Source organism: Trichosurus vulpecula, chromosome 7 (genome assembly GCF_011100635.1).
Source record: "Trichosurus vulpecula isolate mTriVul1 chromosome 7, mTriVul1.pri, whole genome shotgun sequence".
Taxonomy (NCBI): Eukaryota; Metazoa; Chordata; class Mammalia; order Diprotodontia; family Phalangeridae; genus Trichosurus; species Trichosurus vulpecula.
In genome coordinates, this window is record NC_050579.1 from 174,263,558 (window position 1) to 174,288,351 (window position 24,794).

The 24,794-nt window shown below is 37.0% G+C and overlaps 1 protein-coding gene across 1 annotated transcript in view; it reads right to left on the reverse strand.

Moving 5' to 3' along the window:
* The window catches only part of FHL5 (four and a half LIM domains 5), a 49,409-nt gene extending 26,722 nt beyond the window's left edge, over positions 1–22,687 (reverse strand). Inside the window, exons 1-2 of the mRNA XM_036768589.1 lie at positions 22,581–22,687; positions 2,534–2,705 (exon numbers count right to left, since the gene is read on the reverse strand). Coding sequence (XP_036624484.1) covers positions 2,534–2,705; positions 22,581–22,687 — 279 coding nt within the window. The remainder of the gene's footprint in view (positions 1–2,533; positions 2,706–22,580) is intronic.
* Between the last annotated feature and the right edge of the window lie 2,107 nt (positions 22,688–24,794).

The window sequence follows — 24,794 nt, forward strand, 5'->3', positions numbered from 1 at the left end:
ATTCTGCTAGGGAATTCTTCACATGTTTGGGGTAGACACCCCGCTAACTCACCTATGGGTTTGAGGCCTGTCAGTTGCCCTCAACCTGGTTTAGTCTGACTGCTGAAATGGTTATACTGGCATGTGGCTGCTGTGCATACTACAGCTTTGTGGAGCTACAGGTGAGAGCTGGGTGGCAGGTGGATGAGCAACCCTGAAAGGGGTTTGGCAGCCCTCATACCAGAGGCACTAGCCCTACTTCAGCAGCCCACAGCAAAATTTGGCTGCCTGGAGAAGTTCATCAGTATTGTATGCCAGCTTCATGATGGCATGCTTACATGGGTCCTGGATAATAGGCAATGCTCTCATGCTTTTCCAGTCACCAATGGAGTGAAGCAGGGCCATGTGCTTGCTTATGCTTTCCAGCATAATGTTTTCAATGATGTTGTTAGACACACCTTCAATAAGGATGAAAATGGCATCAAAGTCAACCACCACACTAACAATAAATTATTTAACTTGAAAAGGCTATAGGCTAAGACTAAGGTGTGAGGAGAATTGATGTGAGACTTTTTGTTTGCAGATGATTGTGTTCTCAATGCATCCTTTGGGGCTGATACAAGAAAGTATGGACTGACTCTCTTCTGCTTGTAGTAATTTTAACCCAACAGTTAACACCAAGAAAACAGAGGTTCTCCACCAGCCAGCACCACATCATCCATATGTGGGACCACTAGTTATAGCAAATGGAGAATTTTTTAATGCTATGGATAAGTTCATTTACCTTGGCAGTATACTTTCCACATATGTACATATAGATGATGAAGGTGATATATGCATTGCCAGAGCTAGTTCAACATTTAAGAGAATCCAAAAGAATGTGTGGGAGAGAAGAGGTATGAGGCTGCCTACCAAAAGGAAGGTCTAACAAAGCCATTGTGCTGACTTCATTATTGTATGCCTGTGAAACGTGGATAGTCTACCAATACCATGCCAGAACTGAACCGCTTCCATTTGGATTGTCTTAAGAAGATTCTGAAGATTACCTGGCAAGATAAGGTACTGGATACTGAGACTGAGGTCCTTTCTTGAGCTGAACTGCCAAGCATTCAAACTACCTCAGAGAGCACAATTCCGATGGGGGGGGCAGGGGGGAACGTTGTTTGAATGCCAAATGTATGTTTGCTCAAAAGACTGTTTTACAGAGAATTTATACAAAGCAGGCACTCACATGGAGGTCAGCAGAAGCCATAACACAAGGACACCCTCAATGTCTCTCTGAAGAACTTTGCTATTGATTGTGAGACACCGAAGACACTGACATAGGGCCACCCAACATGGCTTGACTGCCTCAAAGAAGGTGCTGTGCTTTATGAGCAAAGCTGAGTTGTAGTAGGTCAAAAGAAACATGAGATGTGCAAATTTAGAGACCTCTCCCTCCCAAATGGTCATGATGGACTATTTATGCCCAACCTGTGCTAGAGCCTTCCTAGCTCATATTGATGTGATCAGCCACAGCCAGATACCCTGTACATTGACCCCAACATCATGATGTCACTTTGGTCCCTTTAGAGTATGAAGGACTAACATCAAAAAACCCAACTGTGCTAGATTCTAGGAATACAAAGATAAAAATTAAATTGTCCCTGCCCTCAGGTATATATATATATTATTTGTGTGTGTGTGTATAAATATATATATATTGTTTGTGCATATATATATATATATGTATATGTATATACAGGGACATATGTGTCGTAGAACACATAGGGGTTAGGGACTGGACCTATGATTTTTCATTTCCAGGTGAGAAGATTCCCTCCATAATGCAAGTCAGCACCTTCTCTGGAACTTAGTCTTTAAAAGTTGCTTACAGTGCTGAGAAGCTAACTGTCTTGCCCAGTTTCATCTAGTCATTGTGTGTCAGAGATGGAACCTGAACCAAGATCTTCCTGGCTTCTAGGCTGACTCTCTATCCACTGCACTACACTGCCTTTCCATACTCATCTACATATCTATATTTGAATATAGATATATTTATTTCCATATACGTGCAAGTACATTCAAAACAGATATAAGGTAGTTGGGGAGGCAGGCATTAATAGGAAAAGCTTCATGTAGGAGGTGGTATTTGGGCTAATCTTTGAAGGAAACTAGGTATTCCATGAGGAAGAAATGCATTCCAGGCATGAAGGACTTGGGATGTCACCTGTCAGGAATAGCAAGAAGGCCAGTTTGGCTGGACCATAGAATGCACGAAGGTTAGTTGGAATGAGGTTGAGAAGGGCTTAAATACTAGACAAAGGAGTTCGTATTTGAATTAATACAATTTAGTGTTTCTTTGACATTTGTGATGGAAGTCATTTAAAGTGATATTATGTGTTCCATGGCCACATCTTGGTAATATAATGATTTTAAACTCCCTCTGATCTTGAGAGGAAATAGAAAATACAAAAGACAATTCATTTTGTTAATTTCTAACATTTGTGTTTAGGCATTTCAGTGAGTTCTACTACCTAGGAATAAGACCCCAGTGAAGAAGGCGAAGGCTCACCTTTGAATCGCACCCAATGGTTTGCTTGCATTCCTCACAGATGTTAGAAAAGAGCTGGTCATAACAAGGGATACAGTAAGCCTCGTTGTCTTTTAGTGTATACTTCTTTCCAAAAAGTAATTTCATGCAGTGTTGACACTCAGTTTGATTATTTGTCATTTTGGAGTTGATTCTGTTCAGGAAGAAATGAAAAATGCAGTGATTAAATTATATGGATGCTTTTTTTTTTTTGCCTTTTATTGGCACAGAAAGAGCCAGGAATTTTCAAGGTCACTTCAGCTCAGCACGTTTTCTAAAAAAATGAAGTCAGATTCAGAAAAAAAGAAAGTAGCCACATACCCGTGGTGACACTTAGACTGACTAAAGGCATTTCACATGCCCTGGCTACACTCTATTTTGTAAGAGCCGTTGACAAAAAGCGTCAAGTCAGAAGCCAATTGATGACAGGGGTCTTGTACTTATCATGCACAGAAGCTCCAGCAATCAGTGGAGAGATCTGTTTGTGTGGAAATGAGGAAGTTTGACCACAAGGGAATAAATATAATCTGCTAACATTTCCTTGAGTATGTTATCACTTGTGGGAAAGTTCAGGAGGTTGAATTCTATAGGAATGCTAGTAGTTCTCTGCTTTTCCAACTTAAAATGAAATAATAATTTATATACACAGTCATTTCTCCCTTCATCTATTCATTTCACAAATGGATGCATAATGGATAGGATTGTAGATTTAACACTTGAAACGGACTTGGATGTCATCTAGTCCATAGCACATTCATTTTGCAGATGAAGAACTGAAGGCTACAGAGGTTAAGTGACTTGTCTAAGATCCCACAGCCAGTAAAGGACTGGTCCAGAAATAGCCAGGTCCTCTGATTTCAAATTCAGTGCTCTTTTGAGCGTACCAAGCTTCTTTTCACATTGCGTACTATGGGGCACAAGAGGAAGCATATAGCACACAGTTACAATGACAATGCTAATTATAGTTGCTGATATAATTTGCTTTACTATTACAAGACATTTATGTATATTTTCCTATTAGTTCCTTTCAGAAACCCTGGGAATCAGACAGCGCATGTATTATTATCCCTATTTTATAAGCCAATCTTAGGGAGCTTAAATTACTGATTCAAATTTGTACAATTTACAAATAATGAAGGAGATCCAATACAGATCTTCCTATTTTAAATACAAAGTACTTCTTTCTACTTCTTGTCTTGAGAATACTTCCCTAAGATAAGTAAGACATGTATGAACATTTGAGAGATCTATGCTTTCTTTGGGCAGGGGGTAGGGAAAAGCAGAGGGAAAGGTGGTGGGGAGAGAATTTCCCAGTCCACCAACATGGAGTCTGTGACTAGATAAAACCTAGAAGTTTCCTGAAGTTGTGACTAGCCCAGAGCCACATTACTAGAAATTGTCACAGGAGGAGTTTGAATCAAGATATTTGACACCAACTCTGCCCCTCTATTCATTCTGTCAACCATCCTTTAAGACATACACACAAAAAGTTAAATAACAATAGACAACAAGAATGAAAATGCTCCAAGGTAACGTACAATGAGGTGTGGAATGCAGTGAATGATGAGACAGGAAATAATTGAAAAGATAATATGTATCTGAGAAGAGAAAGTGGTAAACCCTTAAACAAAAATTAGACCAAACAGAAATCAATGCTTCCATGAGATCACAAGTAATATTAGAATGAGATCAAAAGACTGAAAAATAGAATAAAAAGTAAGATAGTTTGACTTGGGAAACAAGACAAGGAGAGATAATTTAATAATTGTTGGACTCCTGGAAAATTGTGGGCATTATATATCAAGAAATTATGAATTTAAACTGCCCAGATCAATTAGAACCAGAAGGCAAAATAAAGATAAAAAGAATCCATAAATCACTTCCTAAAAGAAATTCCAAAAGGAAAATTCTTAGGAATGTCATTTTCAAAATACAGAGCTCCCATATCAAAGAATAAACACTAGAGGGATCCAGGATGAAGCATTTCAAGTACAAGGAATTTATAGGGAGTAACACACAAGATCTGGCAGCTTCTACTTTTAATGAGAGGAGATTTTCTACAGTGTTCCAAAAGGAAAAGAGATAGGCTCACAACCAAGAATAATACACCTACAAATCTCAGTATAATCTTAAAAGAAAAAAATGATTTTTAATGGAATAGAGGATTTTAAAGCAGTTCTGATTGGGGAAAAAAGCCACCCTGAGTTTGGAAATACAAACAAGAGCCAATAGAAACCTACAAAAGTAAATTTATTTCAGTAATTGTAAGGAATATATGAGGATATGTTGCTAACATTCTAATGGGAGAGAACAAGTATCCCTTCAGAACCTTGATGTTTTCAAAGGGTATTAAAGAGTAAAATAATAAAAACCTGAGGTCTTAGGAATGGATTGATTCAATTCTGATGATTTTAATAGAGGAAAGAGAATGAAAGATAAAAGAATGAAAACACTAGTATATCAAGGAGGAGAAAAAGGGGATGAGACTTGCTATTTCTTATCATTGGAGGGCATCAGAAGAAAAATATGCACACATTCATGAAGATATGGAGGGAGTGTTCATCAGATGAACCTTACTCCTGTATGAAATGGACAAAGGATTTAAACACAGAGTGTGATTTAAAAATACATCATACTCAACAGGGAAACAAGCAAAGAAATATGGTATTAAACAGCAGAAAAATGCTAAGAAGGGAATGGTTAAAAGCTAAACAAACTTGCTGATTCTGAAGAGGAGAAGAGAAAAGAAAAGAGGAAGAAAAGAACTAGAATTTAGGGAGTTATCTTAGATTGCCTCTTAGACAATTAAAGAATGGATGAATAAACTGGAGTACAAATGTAAGGAGTACTATTGTACCATAAGAAATTATGAAAACAATGATTTCAGAGAATGCTGGGTATTATTAACCAACACAGAATGAAGTGAGCAGAACCAGATGAACAATTTATATGACAACTATATCATAAAAATGACAACTTTGACAGGATTAAAAACTCTGTTCAAATTAATGATCAATCATGTCTCTGGAGGATCAATGATGAGGCATTTTAATTTAACTCCTGGTGTCTAAATGATGGACACAAGGTGTAGAGATATATTTTTTGCACATAACTACTATGTGGATTAGGATTTAAGTATGCTTATATCCTCAATTGTGTGTATGCATGTGTGTGTGTGTTTGTATGTGTGTGTGTGTGTAGGAGGGTAGATTTAGCCATAGTGATGGGAGAGAAAGAGAACCACTGAAACACTTTCAGAATTAATGAAAAAGTTAAAAACAAAAATAAAATAAAACATTCTGGCCAGTGCAAAAGGAGCAGTTCCTCAGTAAAAACTGTAGTCCACATATAATACCAGCTTCATTAGCCATTCCCACAGAGACTGCATCAACTATTAATGTGCTTTTGATGGATAAGGAATATACTCTTGGGGAGTTATAGTTTAACTATGAATATGGAAAGAGTTAATTATTATGACTGAGCATTACTATATGAGGCCCAGAGGGGAAAAAAAGACTAAAATAATTTTTTTTTTCTTAAGAGACTGAGTGAATGAATTCTCATGGAGAAAGAGTTTGAAGAGGCATTTTGAGAGAATTAAGTTTAACTGTTATTTTGTAAAGAAGTTAGCCAAGAATTCCTGAGGGACTTTGGCTTCCATTCTGAGAGAATTGTGGTTCCTATAGTAAGGAGGTATCAGCAGCTGTAGCTAATAGAGGTGACTGGCTGTGATCTTTCTCATGGAAGATATAATCTAGAAGTATTTAAATATGTCTTTGTGTTATTTTTACATTGTTAATAAATTATTTAGCCAGTAACACTGATGTTTGTCTAAGCCTATGAGACCAGGGAGATGAAGGGGGGCGGGGGGGAGAAGAGGGAGAGTGGGAGGGAAGGGAGAGGAAGAGAGGACTTATGGAAAAATGTGTTTCTCTCATTTACTTATAAAGTGAGATCAGAGATAGAGCTAATTATTAAAAATTGTCCACTTCTGTTTATTTTCAAAGAAATATCAAAATACAAAACCTTTATATTCTTAGAATCCACATAGACAATCAGTGGGCTAAGAGCAGGTAGAAAGGGGGAATGTTGCTGTGGTTGACAACTAGAGCAAGTACTTAATACTCATAATGGGTTATAAATAGGAACCATCCCTAAAGCCTGTTACATACACATATGTATTATATTATCTTAGTGCGTGCTGTACTTCAATATCTTAAGGAAGCATACTTCATTTCACCTCCTTTAACATTGTAATTCCTCTCCATTCTCAGTAGATAGTTTTGAACAGTTATTTGAGTCAAAAAAAGTCATTACCCTGTGGTCAACTTGATGTTGAGCGTCTTCAAATTCACCTGGGTGGTCCATGGATGACAGACATGTGGGCTGTCATTGGGCCTATACTTACAGTCTTTCCAACTTGATAGAACCTGTCAGAGATAAAGCTTTAATGGCAGACTTCAAAAGCTTAAAGTCACTTCCATGTAACACTGAGGACTGAGAGTGGTAATTAATTTTTTTAAATTTTAAAATTCTTAACAAGATACATACTGAATGATTTATTTTGTAGTTTTAATATTTTCATACTATAAATCCTTCCCCCCTCAGCTCCCCTTAGACATTCCATCCCCATGCCTCCTCTTACTTCTACCCCTGGTAAAGAAGTTTCTGACAAATTGTTATAAGAATACAAGTTCTTTATTAGTAAAGGTATTACTGCATTATCCTTTACTGCTTAGGAGTTTCAAGCTATGGCTTTTTTCAGTGCTTCTCTGAGGTCATAGAAAAAAAAAGAAATTTAGGCCAGAAAGTTCCCAGTGAAATATGAATATGACGAAAATTCTTTGCAAGGATCACTGAATTCCATATTTGATTACTGCAACAGAAAATGTCATTCTCAAAAGGTTATAGAGGGCTTAGAAACAGGAGGAAAATAGATTTGGTTCTCTTGAAATGTTTAAAAATACATTTCTGATTCATATTAAAAACCATTAGGTTCCTTTCTGTTCTCCCTACTCTATACCCTTTACCCCACCCAATGCTCTATTGCCAATTGTTAATAAATCAAATCTAAAAAAGAATTAAAAGGAACCTTAGAAGTTGGGCTCAGAGAGGTTAATTAACTTTTCCAAAGTTATACAGCTAGAAAGCTTTCCCATAACTTTTACATTTAGTATTTTTAAAGTTGTCAATATTATCATAATTTCTGAAATCTTTCTCCACTTTTCCTTCCTAGTTTACATCCTTAGTACCACTGGTCTAGCCTATGGCAGTAGCTTCCTAACTTGTCTCACTGCTTCCAGTCTTTTTTGTCCCTCTTCACCCATGGTCCAATTCATTTTATGCACTGTAATCTCTGTAAGTAATAGATCTTGCCATGATATTTTCCCGCTCAGATACCTTCTAAGGTTCACTATTGCCTATTGAATTAAATCTAGAGTCAATGAAAATTTGAGGCCCTTCATGTTCTGGTTTCAATGTACTTTACCATTGACTATCTCACTAATTTCCCCTCTACAGTAAACTACTGATTCTATTTTGAACACATCCTGTGTCTTTTCTCCTCTGTATCTTTTCTCTATGCTATTCCCTCTTCCTGGAATGCTGTCCTTAATCTCTTCCTATTGAAAGTCTTTCCTGCTTCTGAAATTAAACTGATCCCACTTGGCATCAGAAAACAGAATTAGGAGCTATGGATAGGCATGGTTAGGTGAAATGTATGGAGGCACAGGCAAATTTAGGCTTAATGTATGGAAAAGTCTTCCTAACAATTATAGCTACCCCCAAAGTGGAACCCACTGCCTCAGGAGGTAGTGCGTTCTCCCTCACTGGATCTCTTTAAGCAAAATTTGGATGATCACTTGCCCGGCATATTGTAGAAGGAATTTTTTTTTTCTTTTTCCTGCTATGGGTTACACCGAATGGCTTCTGAGGCCATTTCCAACTCTGAAATTTGGTAAATCTCAGTTCAAATTCTACCTTGTTCCTAGAACCTTCCTTATCACTCCCTCCCCCAAACAGATGGAAGTTCTCAGATTATACCTCTCTCTGAGTCTCAGTTCCCTTGACTGTATATAGTGTTTGTAGTGTCTAGCTCATAGGATTGTGGCGAGACTCAAATGAGATAATGGATGATAAATATTTTAAACCTTAAAGCCGCGATATAACTACTAGCTAGTGGCCCAGTAGTAATAATAGTAGCAGTACCACCATCAGCAGTACCACTGCCAGCAGCAGCAGCAGTAGTAGTAGTAGTGAATAGCAGCACTAGTGGTAATAATCGTCATCATAATAAGGAGGACAGGGAGGAGGCAGAACCAAGGTCTTGGAGCAAAAGCAGGAATTTAACCGAACTTTCCAATTCCCTTTCAAACAACTTTAAAGTAATGGTTCAAATTGAATTCTGGAGCAGCAGGATCAACAAAAGGGCAGGAGAAACAATTTTCCAGCACAAGACAACTTAGAAGGTTGAAAGAAAGGCTTGTCTCACCTAGGTGGTAGTTGGCTTAGAGCGCGATACAGGCTGCCGCAGTGCTAGCGGTAAGCCTTAAAGGCAGCTGCATCAGTAGCAACAACTCTGAGAGCTAATGGTAAGGGGGTCAGACAACTAGTCAGAGATTGTTGGAGATCCTTTGCTGGCACTAGGTTCAGGACCATGTTGCATTGTCCATATGTAGTTCTGGGTTGCAGTGACAGGGCAAAGGGGAGCACTAGCACTTAGGGCTGCAGGGGAAAAGGGACTGTAATCAGAGCTCCAGAGTGGAGGAGTACCTGTGATCACTCACAAGGGAGCAGAGGCTGATAGAAGAGAGAGCAAATTAAGGGAGGCTGTGGTCAGAAGCAAAACAGACTTTTGAGAAGGGACAGGATAAAAGGAGAAAGAGAAAAGGATAAACAGGGGGAAAACTAAGATGGAAGGAAATATCGTTAATAATCATAACTGTAGGTAGCTAGGTGACATAATAGATAGAGCACTGGGCTAGAGTCAGGAAGACCTGAATTCAAATTTGACTTCAGAAGCTTATTAGCTATGTGACCCCAAGCAAGTCAGACTTAACCCTGTTGGCCTCAGTTTCCTCATCTGTAAAATGAGCTAGAGAAGGAAATGTCAAACTACTACAGTATTTTGCCAAAAAAAAAAATCCAGAAGTGGTCATGAAGAGTCAAACATAAGTGAAAATGACTCAAGAACAAATCATAACTGTGAATGTGAATGGGATGAACTCACTCATAAAACAGAAGTGGAAAGCAGAATGGATTAAAAACCGGAATCCAACAAGTATTTATAAGAAACACACTTGAAACAAAGACACACAGAGAGTAAAAATAAGGTACCAGAGTAGGATTTATTATTCTTCAGCTGAGGTAAAAAAAAAAAAAAACCTGGGGTAGTAATCATGATCTCAGACAAAGCAAAAGCAAAAATAGACTTAATTAAAAGAAATAATCAGGGAAGGTACATTTTGCTAAAAAGGTACCATAGGCAATGAAGTGATATCAATATGCCAAATGGCATAGCATCCAATTTCTTAAAGGGAAAGTAAAATGAGTTACAGTAGGAAATAGTAAAATTATAAAAGTGGGAGGCCTCAACTTTCCCCTTTCAGAACTAGATAAATGTAATCATAAAATAAATGTGAAAGAAGTTAAGGAGATGATTAGAATTTGAGAAAAGTTAGATATGATAGACAATTGGAGAAAATCAAATAAGAATAGAAAAGAACATAACTTTTTCTTAGTTGTACATGACACCTTCACAAAAATCAACCATGTATTAAGGCATAAAAAACTTACAGTTAAGTACAGAAAAGCAGAAATACAAATGCATCCTTTTTAGACTATAATGTAATTAAAATAATATTCAATAAAAACAGCAGAAAAATAGATTATAAATTAATTGGAAACTAAATAATCTACTCCTAAACAATGAGTAGGTCAAAGAATAAATCATAGAAATAATAATTTCATTAAAGAGAATGACAACAATGAGACAACATACCAAAATTTATGGGATGCAGCCAAAGTATTACTTGGGGGAAAATTTGTGTTTCTAAATGCTTACATCAATATAATAGAGAAAGAGTATATCAATGAATTGGGCATGGAACTAAAAAAAATAGAAAAAGAAAAAATTAACCCCCCCAATTAAACACTAAAGTAGAAATCCTGAAAACAGAGATTAAAAAAATTGAAAATGAGAAAAACATTTAACTAATAAGCAAAACTGGTTTTGTGGGGAGGGAACAATAAAATAGATAAACCATTTATTAATTTGATTAAAAAAAGAAGAAAACCAGATTACTCATATCAAAAATGGAAAGGGTGAATTAAGTAAAGTAATTATTAGGAGCTATTTTGCCCAATTATATGCCAATAAATCTAACAATTTAAGTGAAATGGATGAGTATTTACAAAAATATAAATTGGTCAGATTAACAGAAAAGGAAATAAAATACTTAAATAACCCTATCTTAGAAGAAGAAATTGAACAAGTCATAAATAAGCTTCCTAAGAAAAAAAATCCTCAGGACCAGATGGATTCACAAGTTAATTCCACTAAACATTTAAAGAACAATGCCAATACTATATAAACTATTTTGAAAAAAAAGCAAAGAAGGAGTCCTTCCAAATTTGTTTTACCACACAAAGATGGTACTGATACCTAAACCAGGAAGCACAAAAAAGTGTGTGGGGGGGAAACCTATAGACAAATTTCCTTAATGAACATTGATGCAAAAATTTTTAATAAAATACTAGCAAAGAGATTACAGCAATATAGCACAAGGATCATACACTGTGACCAAGTGAAATTTATACTAGGAATGCATGGCTGGTTCAATATTAGGAAAATTACCAGTGTAATTGACCATACTAATAATAAACACAACAAAAATTATAGGATTATCTTAATAGATGCAGAAAAAGCCTTGCACAAAATACAATACCCATTTCTACTAAAAACATCAAAAAGCATAGCAATAAATGAAATCTTTCTTAAGTAATTATTATGCAATACTAATATGCCATAAGAAATGATGAGCAGGATGCTTTAAGAAAAACCTGGCCTGGGAAGATGTACATGAATGGAGGAAAGTGATGTAAGCAGATCCAGAAAAAACATTGTGCACAGTAACAGCAAATTGTATAATGATCAACTGTGAATTACTTGGCTATTCTCACCAGTATCCAAGATAATTCTGAAGGATTTATGATGAAAAATGCTATCCACCTCCAGAGACAGAACTGATGGAGTCTGAATGCAGATCAAAGCATACTTTTTAAACTTTCTTTTTCTTTTTTTTGGGGGGGGGGGATTGCATTTTCTTTTGCAACATGGCTAATAAGAAACTGTTTTGCATGACTGCACAGGTAGAATGTACATCAAATTGCTTGCCTTCTTAAGGAGGAGGCTAGGAAGGAGAGAGGGAGAATATTTGAAATCAAATTTTTTAAAAAAGAATGTTAAAAATTTTTTACATGTAACAGGAAAAAATAGTTTAAAAAGTGGTAGTTATAATTATTGAAATACTTCTTCAGGTGCACTCATATGTATGCTCCTTAGGGCTGTAAATTCTGTTTTCTTCTTTTTTCTCCCTAACATTCATCATAATGCTTTGTACACAGTGGGTACTCAATAAATGTCCATTGAATAAATGAATTTACTTATACTTACGTTGTATATAAAATAATACATAGTTAAACTTGAATTTGCTGTAACCTAACTAATACAAATCTTTGAGTTGACTATTTTTCTTCAATATTTTAGGGGAAAGAGGCAAATGTAACACAAGTTTATAATAGGAATTTAGTTTTTAAATATAAAAATAAATCCTTGAGGAGATGTTCTAGGGTTCAGTGTTCAGCCCAGGTTTCTGTACCATCAATCCTATATCTAGGATTGTACAGTGAAAACTAATATTTAAAATAATGACCTTTACCCCATGAAAAATTCTTAACAACCAAAGAGTAAATTAAATTCAGAACTTACTAAGATGGGCATGATACCTTGTATATATTAGGTACTAATAAATACTTCTAAAATACTAATTTGAAGTTAATTTAACTTTTTGCAGTTCTGTGGAAGGTCAACAAAGGTGATCAGAAACATAACCCTTACAGAAAAACTGTAAAGTAGAATTTCCATTTTAAAATGTATAAATCACATAGGCATTGCCCGTCCTACCACAATTTTGTCAAGTTTCACATAGCAACAAAGAACATTTCTACTGTGGTTGATATGACTGAGGTGTAGGAAAGGTTAGGGTTCAGAGACATGGATATTTTAAGAAATTTTTTTAGGAAGGATTTGGGAGGCACGTAAGGCATTCCAAATACAGGGATAGCACCTAAGTTGGTTTAAAAGTCTTGCTGTTAAAAGTGTAGTGAGAAGGGAAGTACACCCAAATGGGAGACAGAAGACTCCGGTCTTCAACACTCCAAGCTCAGATCCCAACCTGGTCATGTAGTTAGGCTAGTTATTCAATCTATTCAGGCCTCAGTTCCCCATCCATAAAATTAAAATGTTGGAGTAGATGATCTCTAAGATCCATTCCAGGTATAACATGCTATGATCTCTGAAAATGGAGACTGTTTATTGAGGAAAGAATATTTAGTTTTCTTCGCTGAACAAGGAAACACAAGCCAGGACATACTGGCAAATGGGGAATAGCACTCAAGTAAGGAAAATGCTATTGAGAGATCTTAAAATACATTCGTAGGATTTTAAAATTATTATTGGATCTATGAGTTTATTGGAGTTAATACTGAAATAAGATTCAGTCAAGGCAAGAGCAGACTTACTGAATATTTCTAATCAGATCCGTCTAGTCATACCTGCTCTTTCCAAAATGTTAAAAATTACCTTTGTGTTTCTTCTCTAACTTGGTCCCACACTGAGTGTTTTAAAGTTCATTGTGTTTTGGTCCTCTTGAGGGCTTCATGCAAACTAAAGGACTTTGTGTTTTCAATCTATTCCCAGAGTGTGTTAGTGGAGCCTTGTGGGGAAGGAGATGAATGGCATGGGATGCTTAAGACAGGATGCATCTGGCATAGCCAGTGGAAAACTTCTAATTGTTGAGAATTTTGAAAGCTTTGAACAGCATTGATTTATTATTTACAATCATATGGAATCTTTGCATGTGCCATCACATAGTCAGTAACATACTGCTTGGTAAAGTGAAGACCATATGAGTTCTGAATGTCACAAGTTCTTTTGGGGACAGATCATTTAAAGATCTTCCCTTGTCCACCTGGGCTTTCAGGGCTCATTCTGCACTTGGTATAAAACAGTGAGCGCAGAAGGCTGGATACCTTTTCCAAGATTATGCATGACCAGGTAAAAGGTAAATATAGTTGAAATGTGCATATACCTCTGCTTTGCCAGTAGGGTCAAGTAACATCAGATATCAGTGGCTTAGAGGAGGCTGGCCTTACATTATAGATTACTATCAATTATAAAAATTTCGGTTTTCAGGTTAAAAAAATATATGACACATGCTTGTTAGTGACATATTCCCTATTTGAAATCTCACTATTTTTAGGTATGAGTAGGTTTGTCAGAAGACACAGCCCACTAGGGTCCTCCTAGCTCTCTCTTCCTCCCTCTCTCCCTTCCTCCCTTCTCTCTTCTTTTCCTTCTTCCCTCCCTCCTTCTGTTGCTTCTTTTCTTCTTGCCTGCTCCCTTTTTCTTTCTCTCTCTCCCTTCTTTCCTTCATTCTGTCCTTCCAGCCTTCCTTTCACAAATAGTTTATAAACATCTATTTATGCAAAGTGCACCCTGCTAAGCATCAAGGAGAAATAAAACTAAATAAGAGAAGTCTTTGCCCTCTGGGAGTTTGTAGTAATATCTTTGTTATAAACAAGGATATGACATATGTCAAAGGCCTGTGATTTAGTTGAGAATTGCCTCCACCCAAGGATATCTGCAACCCATTTTTAACATGCAGTCTAATAGGGTTGCCTGAAGCAGCTTAGAATATAATAAATAGAGACAGTGTCCTTACAAGTTCAGGTGAAGGACAGTATACTTGCCAGATGAGGAAAGCTCATGGAAGGGCTTCATGGAGAAGATGGCATAGAAGTTGTCTTTTAAAGGACAGGTAGGATTTTAGCATGGAAAGATTGATGTAGGGAGGGCATTCCAGATAAAAGGAGAAATTGTGAGTACTCTGATTTGGTTAGAATGTAGAGACCTTATGGGGTATGATATAAGATAAATAATATAAATTAGGACCAGATTGGGAAGAATTTCCTGGAAATGAAACAAGCATTAATTTAGCTCTTAGTGTCAGGCACTATTTTAAGTGCTGAAGATATTAAGACTAACTTTGAGTGACTAAGTAATTTTGATTATTATAAATATCCAAATTAACTACAAAGAACATATGAAGGAAGACACTGCATCCAGAGAAAAAACTGACAAATAGAAATATGTATAGAATGTCTATACATACCTACACACACACACACACACACACACACACACGCACACATATACAAATGCTTATATATATACACACACACACATATGCACGTATGCTTAGTTACATATATATACATATATACACACATATACATATGCCTATGTACACACATATATGCACATATGCATAATTGCATATATATATGTGTGTGTGTGTATATATATACACACACACGCACACACACACACACACACACACACACACACACACATACACAGACCCATATTTGTGTCCAATGGTAGCCATCTCTAGGGTGGGAAGGGGAGAAAAGAAGGGGAAAAAAGAAAGTTACATGATAATTTTATTATATCTTTAGAAGGAATATCAAGTTATACATAATGGATTTGCAGTTTCATGTGCAATCATCTTTTTTTTCCTATTCTACTATGTTATGGAAATACCAGTTTTATTTCTTAAGTTCAGAATAAGATAAACAAAAAAAAATTTTAAGAGTCTCAATGCTTAAGGAGCTTATACTCTAACAGGGGAGAATACAATGAATACCGGGCAAATAAAGGAAGGGAGTGCCCTGAGGGTGGGCATGAAATGTTTCATTCACTAAACATGCATCTGGGAGGAAATGAGGGAATCCAAGGGCCAGAGGGAGTTGAGGAAGTACATTCCAGGCATGGGGGACAATCAGTAAAAGCCACAGAGACCATATGAATCTGAGCCAACTTATGGAGAGACTTTAATACCGAGTAAAGTTTAGACTTTTTTATATGTGGGATGGGGAGTCTCTGAAGACTTTTGAACAAAAGTAAGGCAAGGATTTTTCAATGGTATCTTGTTGGTATTAATACACAGTTTATATATACTCTACTGATATTGGGATGATATTAGGATGTTTGGCATGATACAACAGGAGTAACAATGGATTTGGAATCAGAGAACAGGTTCAAGGCCCTTCTTTGTTTCTTACTACCTGTGTGTAACCTTGAGCAAAGCACTTGGATTTTTCTGGGCCTCGATTTCCTCATCTCTAAAATGAAGTAGCATGTAAGCTCCTTGAAGGCCATGGTTCTTCTGCCTTTGTATCAGTAAGGCCAAGCGAAGTGCCTTGAATATTTAATTTTCAGACCAGCTCTGTGATTTCATTGGTCTAGGGAACCCCCAGTGAAGAAATTCCCTCAACAGATGCAGATTGGTAAATGTTCCGAAATCTATTGTCTTAGAAAATTTTCTGGTTCATCAAGAGGTTAAGTGACTTGTCAAGGGTCACATAGCCAGAACATGTCAAAAGTAGGACTTGTTAAAGTCAATTCTTCAGCTAGGTGATGCAGCAAATATATCATAGGGCCTAGAGTCAGCAAGACCTGAGTTCAAATGAGCCTCAGACACTTACTAGCTGTGTAACCCTGGGCAAATCACTTCACCTCTGTCTGCTTTAGTTTTCTTATCTGTAAAATGGGGATAATAGTAGGACCTACCTCTCAGGATTGTTGTGAGGACCAAATGAGATAATAGTTATAAAGTGCCTGGCACATAGTAGGTGTTATATAAATGCTAGCAATTATAATAATAATAATATTATTCTCCATCCATAACATCATAGTACCTTCTGCCATATATACGGAATGTGCTAAATGCATTTTTGTCAAGTTTCAGTTCTGCTCTATTTGCTAGACTTTGTTTTTATGGCTCTCTACGGTGGGGATGTCATTTCCTACAGATTTTCTTGGCTCTGCCACTGCATTAGCTGAATGATTTTGGTTGAAACATTTCATCGTTCTGAGCAGGTTTCCTGAGGACTAGATGATCTCTCTGTCCAGTCCCTTAAATCTTTAATATTCAGTAACTCTCTAATTCCTAAATCAGAAATACTTCCCTTCTAAACATTTCTATAAAGACATAAATAACACAATAGCGACCATTCTTTAAACTTATGGAAGCATATATAGTTGTTTCTCTAATTTCAGACTTATTATGCTTTCTGATTTAACTTCATCAAGCTATGTATGTACGCTTAGGGCATTTCCCAAAATTCAGTGGATTAGTAGCTTTAATCAGCCTTTCCCAATGTATTCACATCCACCCGGGAGGATTACATGCCAGAGGAAGAAAGGTTCAGTGGAAAGATGACTAGTTCTGAAATCAGAGAACCTGAGTCCCAATCCTGATAGTAGTAGTGTGTAGGTTAACTATGTAACCATGGGCAAATCATTTAACTTCCCTGGGATTCAGTTTCATCATCTGTAAAATGGGAGGATTTGCATACATACATACATACATATCGTGCGTGTACATACACACACACACATGTATATATATATATACATTCATAGTGTCGCTTTCCTCGATAGAAAAGAACCTGGAATCAAAGTAGTTTCCCGCCAGCTGGAAAATTGGCTAAATTAACTATAGTATACTAGTTGTACCACAGCTGTTGTATTTAATGGAATATCATTGTGTATATAAGAATCAGTGAATATGAAAAATTCAGAGAAGGGTGAAAATACAAATAAATTGATAGAGAGTAGTCAATCACTCATCTAGTCAACAAATATTAATAAGCGCCAGGTACTGTATGTAAGTATGAAAAAGGAAAATAGTCCCTAATCTCAAAGAATTTGCAATCTAATGGGATAAGACAAGAAAAAAAAAAGGAGGCTAAAAAAATAGGGTGGGGTGGGATGGGGAAGAGAAAGTACTTGGCCTGGGGGAAAGATGGAAAAGCCCAATGGAGTGCAGCTGAATGGATGATGAAGAATGACTGGTCTGTAAGCCTTTCTTAAATGGGGGTTTTGGGAAGAACACTCCCCTCTGCCCTCCAATCAGAAGGGTCTGAGGGGCAGAGGGTACTGATGAGATTTGAGTACCAGGGCTGATGTGATCTTGGAGGATGAAGAGTAAAATAAGAACTAGTAAAACAATATACACAATGATTATAACAATGTAAATAAAAGAGAAAAAACGTAAACAGAATATTGTATAATTATGATGACCAAATGTCCTGGAAGGAAGAATTGAGAAAACATGCTTTCCTCATTTCTTTGTAGAGGTGGAGGACTTTGGGTGTGAGACATTGATCACATTATCAGCTATAGTTGATGGAAATTTTGCCACTGTTTTCCCTTCTCTTATCTTTTTAATTCTTTTTTCCCCAAAGGTTGGCTTCTGGGAGGTCAAATATGTTCAAATATACAAGATAACAATACAAATTAATTTTCTTAATGAGAAGATTTGGGCTTCCTAGCCTCAGGTCGCATCCAGTTCTGATCTATGAATCAGATAGACCAGTTCAATCTTTCATTGATCTTGAGACAGTAGGAAGCTCCCCACCCCCCACTCCCACAATTTCTATCATGCAAAGCTTTACATTTTTAGTTCCAACGATGTGGATATATTAAAATCCAAACACAGAATGCTAAAGTTTTTCTCATTTGTACAATTGGCTATAGATGTACAGAGTACTTCTTTGTGAGTTCAGAGTAGGGAGATATTATTTCATGATTGTGTAGGCAAGGTTTAAAAGGTCTGAATTGGCCATACTTATTGGTCACTCATCAGCATGCTTTAGATTCATTCCCATATTTAATTTTATTATCCCAGGTTCTAGAAAAATTCAAGGATATTGTTTGGATGTTTTCTCTTTAATTACTGGTTTTCACCATCTTTCTCATTATTTAATCAACTAAACCATGTTCATTAAATATTATTTAGTTAATACACTGAAGAAAATTCTTCCCATAATTATTTGCTTACCAATCTTCTTTATTAAAACCCTTAATAGCCTAGGTTTTAAATAAACATCAAAGATATTGGTGGTATGGCTTATTAACAATATAACCAATGATAACACAAAGCAAATAAGTATTTGCAACGATTTGATTGTGAGAATTGTCATAGCCAGAGTCGGCTCAAACCATTGAAATAGCTGGAGCTGACCACTTCTAAAACATAATCCCATAACCATTCGATTTTTCTCAAGATACTAAGTATAAGGGGCAAGCTAGGTGGCACAGTGGATAGAACACCAGCCCTGCAAGTCAGGATGATCTGAATTCAAATTTGACCTCACACACTTATCAGCTGTCTGACCAGCCCAGACTTACCTGGGCAAGTCCTTTAACTCCGACTGCCTCCCAGAAAAACAACAAAAAGACACCAAGTATAGTCCCTTCTCAAGAATCTTTCTTGCAAGATAGAGATGAAAACCTTCCACCACCAGGAGTACCCTCTACCCCCCTTTCTTTTCCCTTCTTCCCCTCTCTAAGGCTGCTTTACTAGTCCTTATCATCTCCCCTGCTATTACAATGTAATGCACTCAAGGCTATACCATTTACCCTGCTGTTATACTGTCAGACCCTAGGGCATTATCATCTGACTTACTATGAACCCCTTGATCTTCACATCAGTTTTGTTGCAGAACCATTGGGTCTCCTGGGCCTTTCCATAAGCCCTGCAGCTGAAATTCTTTTTTATGTTGTCTCCCCCGGTTAGAGTATGAGCTCCTAGAGAGCAAAGACTGTCTTTGCTTTTTGGCACATAGTAAGCGATTGTTAAATGCTATTTTCGTTCATTTGTTTATTCATACATTCAAAACAGCTTCATCTGAAAAGATTTTTCCGCCTTCTTTCTCTCTACCTTCTCTAATTTCTCTCTATCCTTGAAAGAAAAAGTGTCTTCACTAGACTCATTTCTAACACAATTTTCTTTATAAGGTTTCTTCATAAGTTCAAACAATATATTAGTCATTCTCTTTCTTTTTCACTGTCTCACCAACATGATAGGCATTTCGATCACTTCACTGGCATGACAAATCTCTCTGGAATGACAGCTAAAGCTCTCCAAACTATAAGCCAAACTACTCTTGCTGTAACATTCCATTTGGATCTTAAAGATAAAATAACATTATCTGTAGTCTATGTGGGAGAGCCTAGCAAAACAGGCGCTACTCTAGTATAAGAGTTCTTAGCCTGGGGAACCACAAACCTCTTGGAGTCCATGGCTAGATTTCAAGAGGTCTATGAATTTGAATGGGAAAGAAATACATATTTATTTTCTTTGTTTTTCTTTTCTTTATTTTCTAATATCTAACTAAAATTTAGTTATTTCCTTAAATTATTTAATTATTCTGAAGAGAGTTCCAAACAAAGCTTCATGAGACTGCCATAGGGGACTACATAACAACAAAAAAAAAACCATCTAAGGAGCCCTCCTCTAGAGACAGTCATGGAAGACTTCCTAGAGATGGCACTTGAAATGATTATAAATTGTACAACTGGAGCTTGTGGTGTAAGATAATATTCTAGTCAGAGTAAGCTAAGTCTCAGAGATGAGAAACCATGAGATAGGTTTGCGGACAAATAGCAAGTCAGCAAGCAAAGGCAAAGAATAGTCCAAAGTCCCGAAATCCATACAAATACACACACATATAATTTATACGCATATAAGTATGTATATGTATATATGTGTTGTCGTTTGCTGTTCAGTTGTTCTACTCATGTTCAAGTCCCCATGACACCATTTGGGGTTTTCTTGGCAAAGATACTGGAGTGATTTGCCATTTTCTTCTCCAGCTCATTTTACAGATGAGGAAACTGAGGTAAATGAGGTTAAGTGACTTGCCCAGGGTCACATAGCTAGTAAGTGTCAGAGGCCAGATTTGAAATCAGGGATATGAGTCCAGGTCCAGGAATATGGCTCTAGGTCCAGCATTCTACTCATTGTGCCACCTAGCTCTGTGTGTATGTGTGTGCATATATTTTCTATACACTGCATATATGTCTGAGTGTATATATATATATATATATATATATATATATATATATATATATATATATTCACACATTCCCATATATGTGTGTATGCCCATATAGGCACACATAAAATATCTGTATATGTTATATGCATATGTTATAGGTATATATGTATATAATTGTCTGGACTTGTGATTTCATTGGCATTGGGAACTCCTTATTAGGAAACTCACTCTACCAAAGAAGACTGGCAATGTGTCTTAGAGAGTTGCCTTTGGGACGCTGAGAATTTAAGTGACTTTCCCAGGGTCATATAAGCAGTATATTTTTCCATGGTAGGATTTGAACCTAGGTTTTCCAGATTCTGCGATCATCTCTTTATCCACTATACCACACCACTTTCCCTGAAAAGTTCTCATCTTCTCTCTCCTTCTCCCCCTTCCTGTCTGCTTCCCTCCCTGCCTCCCCCCATCCCCCTCTTCTTCTCTTCTCCTCCCCGCCCCCTCAGTGTTAGTCACGTTTTAAATGTGGAAAAACTTGGTCTTTGAAACTTGAAAAAACTTAGAAGGTTGGATGAAATCAAAGAGAAATCTTGAGGACTATCCAACAGAATACCTGTGGTTTGTGTCTCCAAAGTCTATGGAGAACCTTAAATTCCTTTCACATTCTTTCCAAAGAAGATTTCTATTGCACAAAGGGAAACATTTTTTTTCTTTTTTTAAATCATTATTATTTCTTTATTTTTAGTTTACAGCCCTCGGTTCTACATAATTTTGAGTTCCAGATTTTCTTCCTCCCTCCCCGCTCCCTCCCCAAGACGGCATGGAATCCCATATAACTTCCACGTATAACTTCGCATTGAATTAATTTACACGCTAGTCAAGGTGTGGAGAAGAATTATGACCAATGGAATGACTCATGAGAAAGAAGAAACAGAACCAAAAAAAACCCCAAATACAAAAACAAAAGAGAGAAAAAAAGGGGCGGGGGGGGGGGGAAGATGAAGATGAGCATGTAGTGTGCCTCAATCTGCATTCATACTTCATAGTTCTTTCTCTGGATGTAGATAGTATTCTCCATCGTGAGTAAAGGGTAACATTTTAAACCCACAAACTTACAAATGGGAAAAAGATAGCACAAGCAGAAGCACGATGTAATGGTAATAGCACTAGATTCACATTCTAGTCCAATGTCTAGCACTACTTTGTCTAACCTTGCGCAGGTCATTCAGATTTTCTAGGTCTCAGTTTCCCCAATTGTAAAATGAGGATATTAATATCAGCTCCAGCTGACTCTGAGAAAGTTACTTAGCACCTCTCATCTAAATTTACCTAGCAGTAAAGGACCTTTATACCACCTCTACCTATTTCACAGGGTTGTTGTGAGGGTCAAATGCAATTATGAATGTTATCAATACTCCCATGAAATAAGTCAGGCTCTAGCCATAATCATTTGGTACTACCAGTTTATAGTAGAAAGAGCAATGGACTGGAGGTCAGGAAACCAGGGCTTTAGCTCCAGCCTTTTGATAACTGGCTCTATTAACTTGAGTAATAGAAATAATTAATAATTATGGCTAACATTTATATAACACATTAAGGTTTGCAAAACACTTTGCATATACTATCTCATTTGATCTTCACAATGACAGTATAATAGGTTATATTAGCATCTCCATTTAACAGATAAAGAAAGGCTAAGGGACTCAACTCAGAGTGGAAAAGCTAATAAGCATCTATAGCATGATTCGAATTCACTTCTTCCCGATCCCAGGCCTGGTCCTCTATCCACCATACCATCTAGCAGCCTCTATCACTTCGCATCTTTGCGCCTCACTTTCCTTACCTGAAAAATAAGTGGGTTGAACTAGATGGTCCCCAGGTCCTTTCTTGCTCTGAGATGCTGGAGCCTTTTGGAATATTGACTTTTGGTTCTGCAGCTGTATTTATCATACTAACAGAAAAGGCTGTTTTCCCCTTTTAAAAATAACTTGAGTTTTTAATTCTACCATCAATCAAAATAACCCAAAACAAGCCACAGAGAATTGGAGTGGAATGTTTGATATTAATCTCGAGGGATATGCTTTACTGGCCCCGTTTTGTTGGAAGCTGAATGTCTTATGTTGGGCATTCAACTCCAGATCCTCTGGGGAGTCGACAAACAGTTCTCCCATGAAATAACACAGCTGACTACAGCTTTCCAGTGGGTTAATTTGTTCTCTGGATGCTGAAATAATACATGCTGCGCTCTTTGCAGAGACGGATGTAATTATGATAGCTCTTACTAGAATAAAGATAAATAGCCATTCAGTCAGTCTACAAGAATTTATTCATAGATCTAGAGCTGGAAGGGACTTCAGAGGCCATTTGATTTATATCTCTCTCTCTTTACATATGAGGAAACTGAGGCCCAAGGACCTTAAGTGATTTGTCCAAAGTCATACGGGTAGTAAGCATCAGAAGTAGAATTTGTACCCACACTCTTTGAATCCAGAGGTAATGCATTTACCACTGGACCAATCTGCCTCCCTTTCAAGCGCCTGCCATGTGCTATACATTTTGCTTGGCACTGGAGATACAAATCCAAAAAGGAAAACCTCTAATGGAAAAATACATGTGATGCCCATATTTTTTAAAACCAACGAAGTAAGACTTGAATTTTTTTGAAGTGCTTGAGGCTTGTGCCAACTATGATTCTTTCGTAGGAAGATAATTTTCCAATATAGTTTATAAAACAAAGGATTGTTGCTTGATGGAGTCAATTACCAGATCATGTCTTCTATTCTTCCCCAGTCCTGCAGTTTATCTTTGGAGCAATTCATTACTTTTTATATCTTTTTATCCAGCCGTTATCCAAAATGTAGACCAAGGCAGGCAACATAACATTTTGAGATGTGTTATCCCTAGAAGCACCAATTAAATTCAACAAATATTTATTAAATATCTACTATATGTGGCACTGTGCTAGGTATTAGAGGAGATAGAGAATGTAGATAAGACAGAGTCCCTGCCTCCCTACAATTTAGTAAATGGATATGAAATCTATAAAAATAATAATAGTCCCTAAGTGCATAAAAGCAATGCGAGATTTAATTGTGGAAAGATCATTCCTGATCTGGAGAGATCAAGGAAGGCTTCCTGGAGAGAAATAGCCTTTACAGGAGAGGTAAGAATTCAACAGTTTGGATGGAAGAAGAAATTCTAGGCCTAGGGAACAGCATGTGCTATTTATTGGAGGAAAGAAAGCATGCAGTAGGAACAGGTAAGAGGTGTAAGACATGACAAATAGTCCAGTTTGGTTGAAATATAGAGCCTATGGCTAAAAAGAGTATGAGAAAAAGATGGAAAATTAGGGCAATGTAAGATCAGAGAGTTATGCAAATAACTATGACATAATATGTGCACAGATAATTGTAACAAATGGGAGTGTGAGATACATATAAAGATGTCAGGTCAAAGTGCTAAGAGAAATTGAAGGTGGAGATAGCATTCTTAACTAGGGATCAAGGCGGGCTTAGATGTGGTGGCACCTGATGTGGATCTTGAAGGAAGGGAGGAATTTCAGCAAATGGAGATGGGAGATGAGGGTCCATTGTCAGCAGAAGAAATGGTGCAGAAAAAGGCACAGAGACAGAAATTAAGGATGGAGAATAGAGGGTCCCTTTTGACTTGCATATGCTAAGACTTTGGGAACACCCCATAGACACATGAAGCGAGTTAGCATAGTAAAAATCTAAAAACCAAAAGTGGTGTGTTGCCATTGACCCGAGTTTAGAGTTCTCTCTCGATGCCAGGAAGTCCCAGGTCATTTGTACTGGATTCCACACTGTCAATCCTTTCCCTAGTTTTCTTGGACTCCCTAAAACCCAGATACCTACTATAAATCTCCTATGGAGGGAAGACAGTCCATTTTTTTACTTTGTTTCTCTACTCACTCATCCCCTGCCTTTTACATGCTCTCCCAAAACAGTACATCACCTTCTTGTGTACTTTTTAAAACGACACTGACTACATAGGGGAAAAATGGAGGTGGGGTACAAGCTATAAAAGTTTTTTTAGC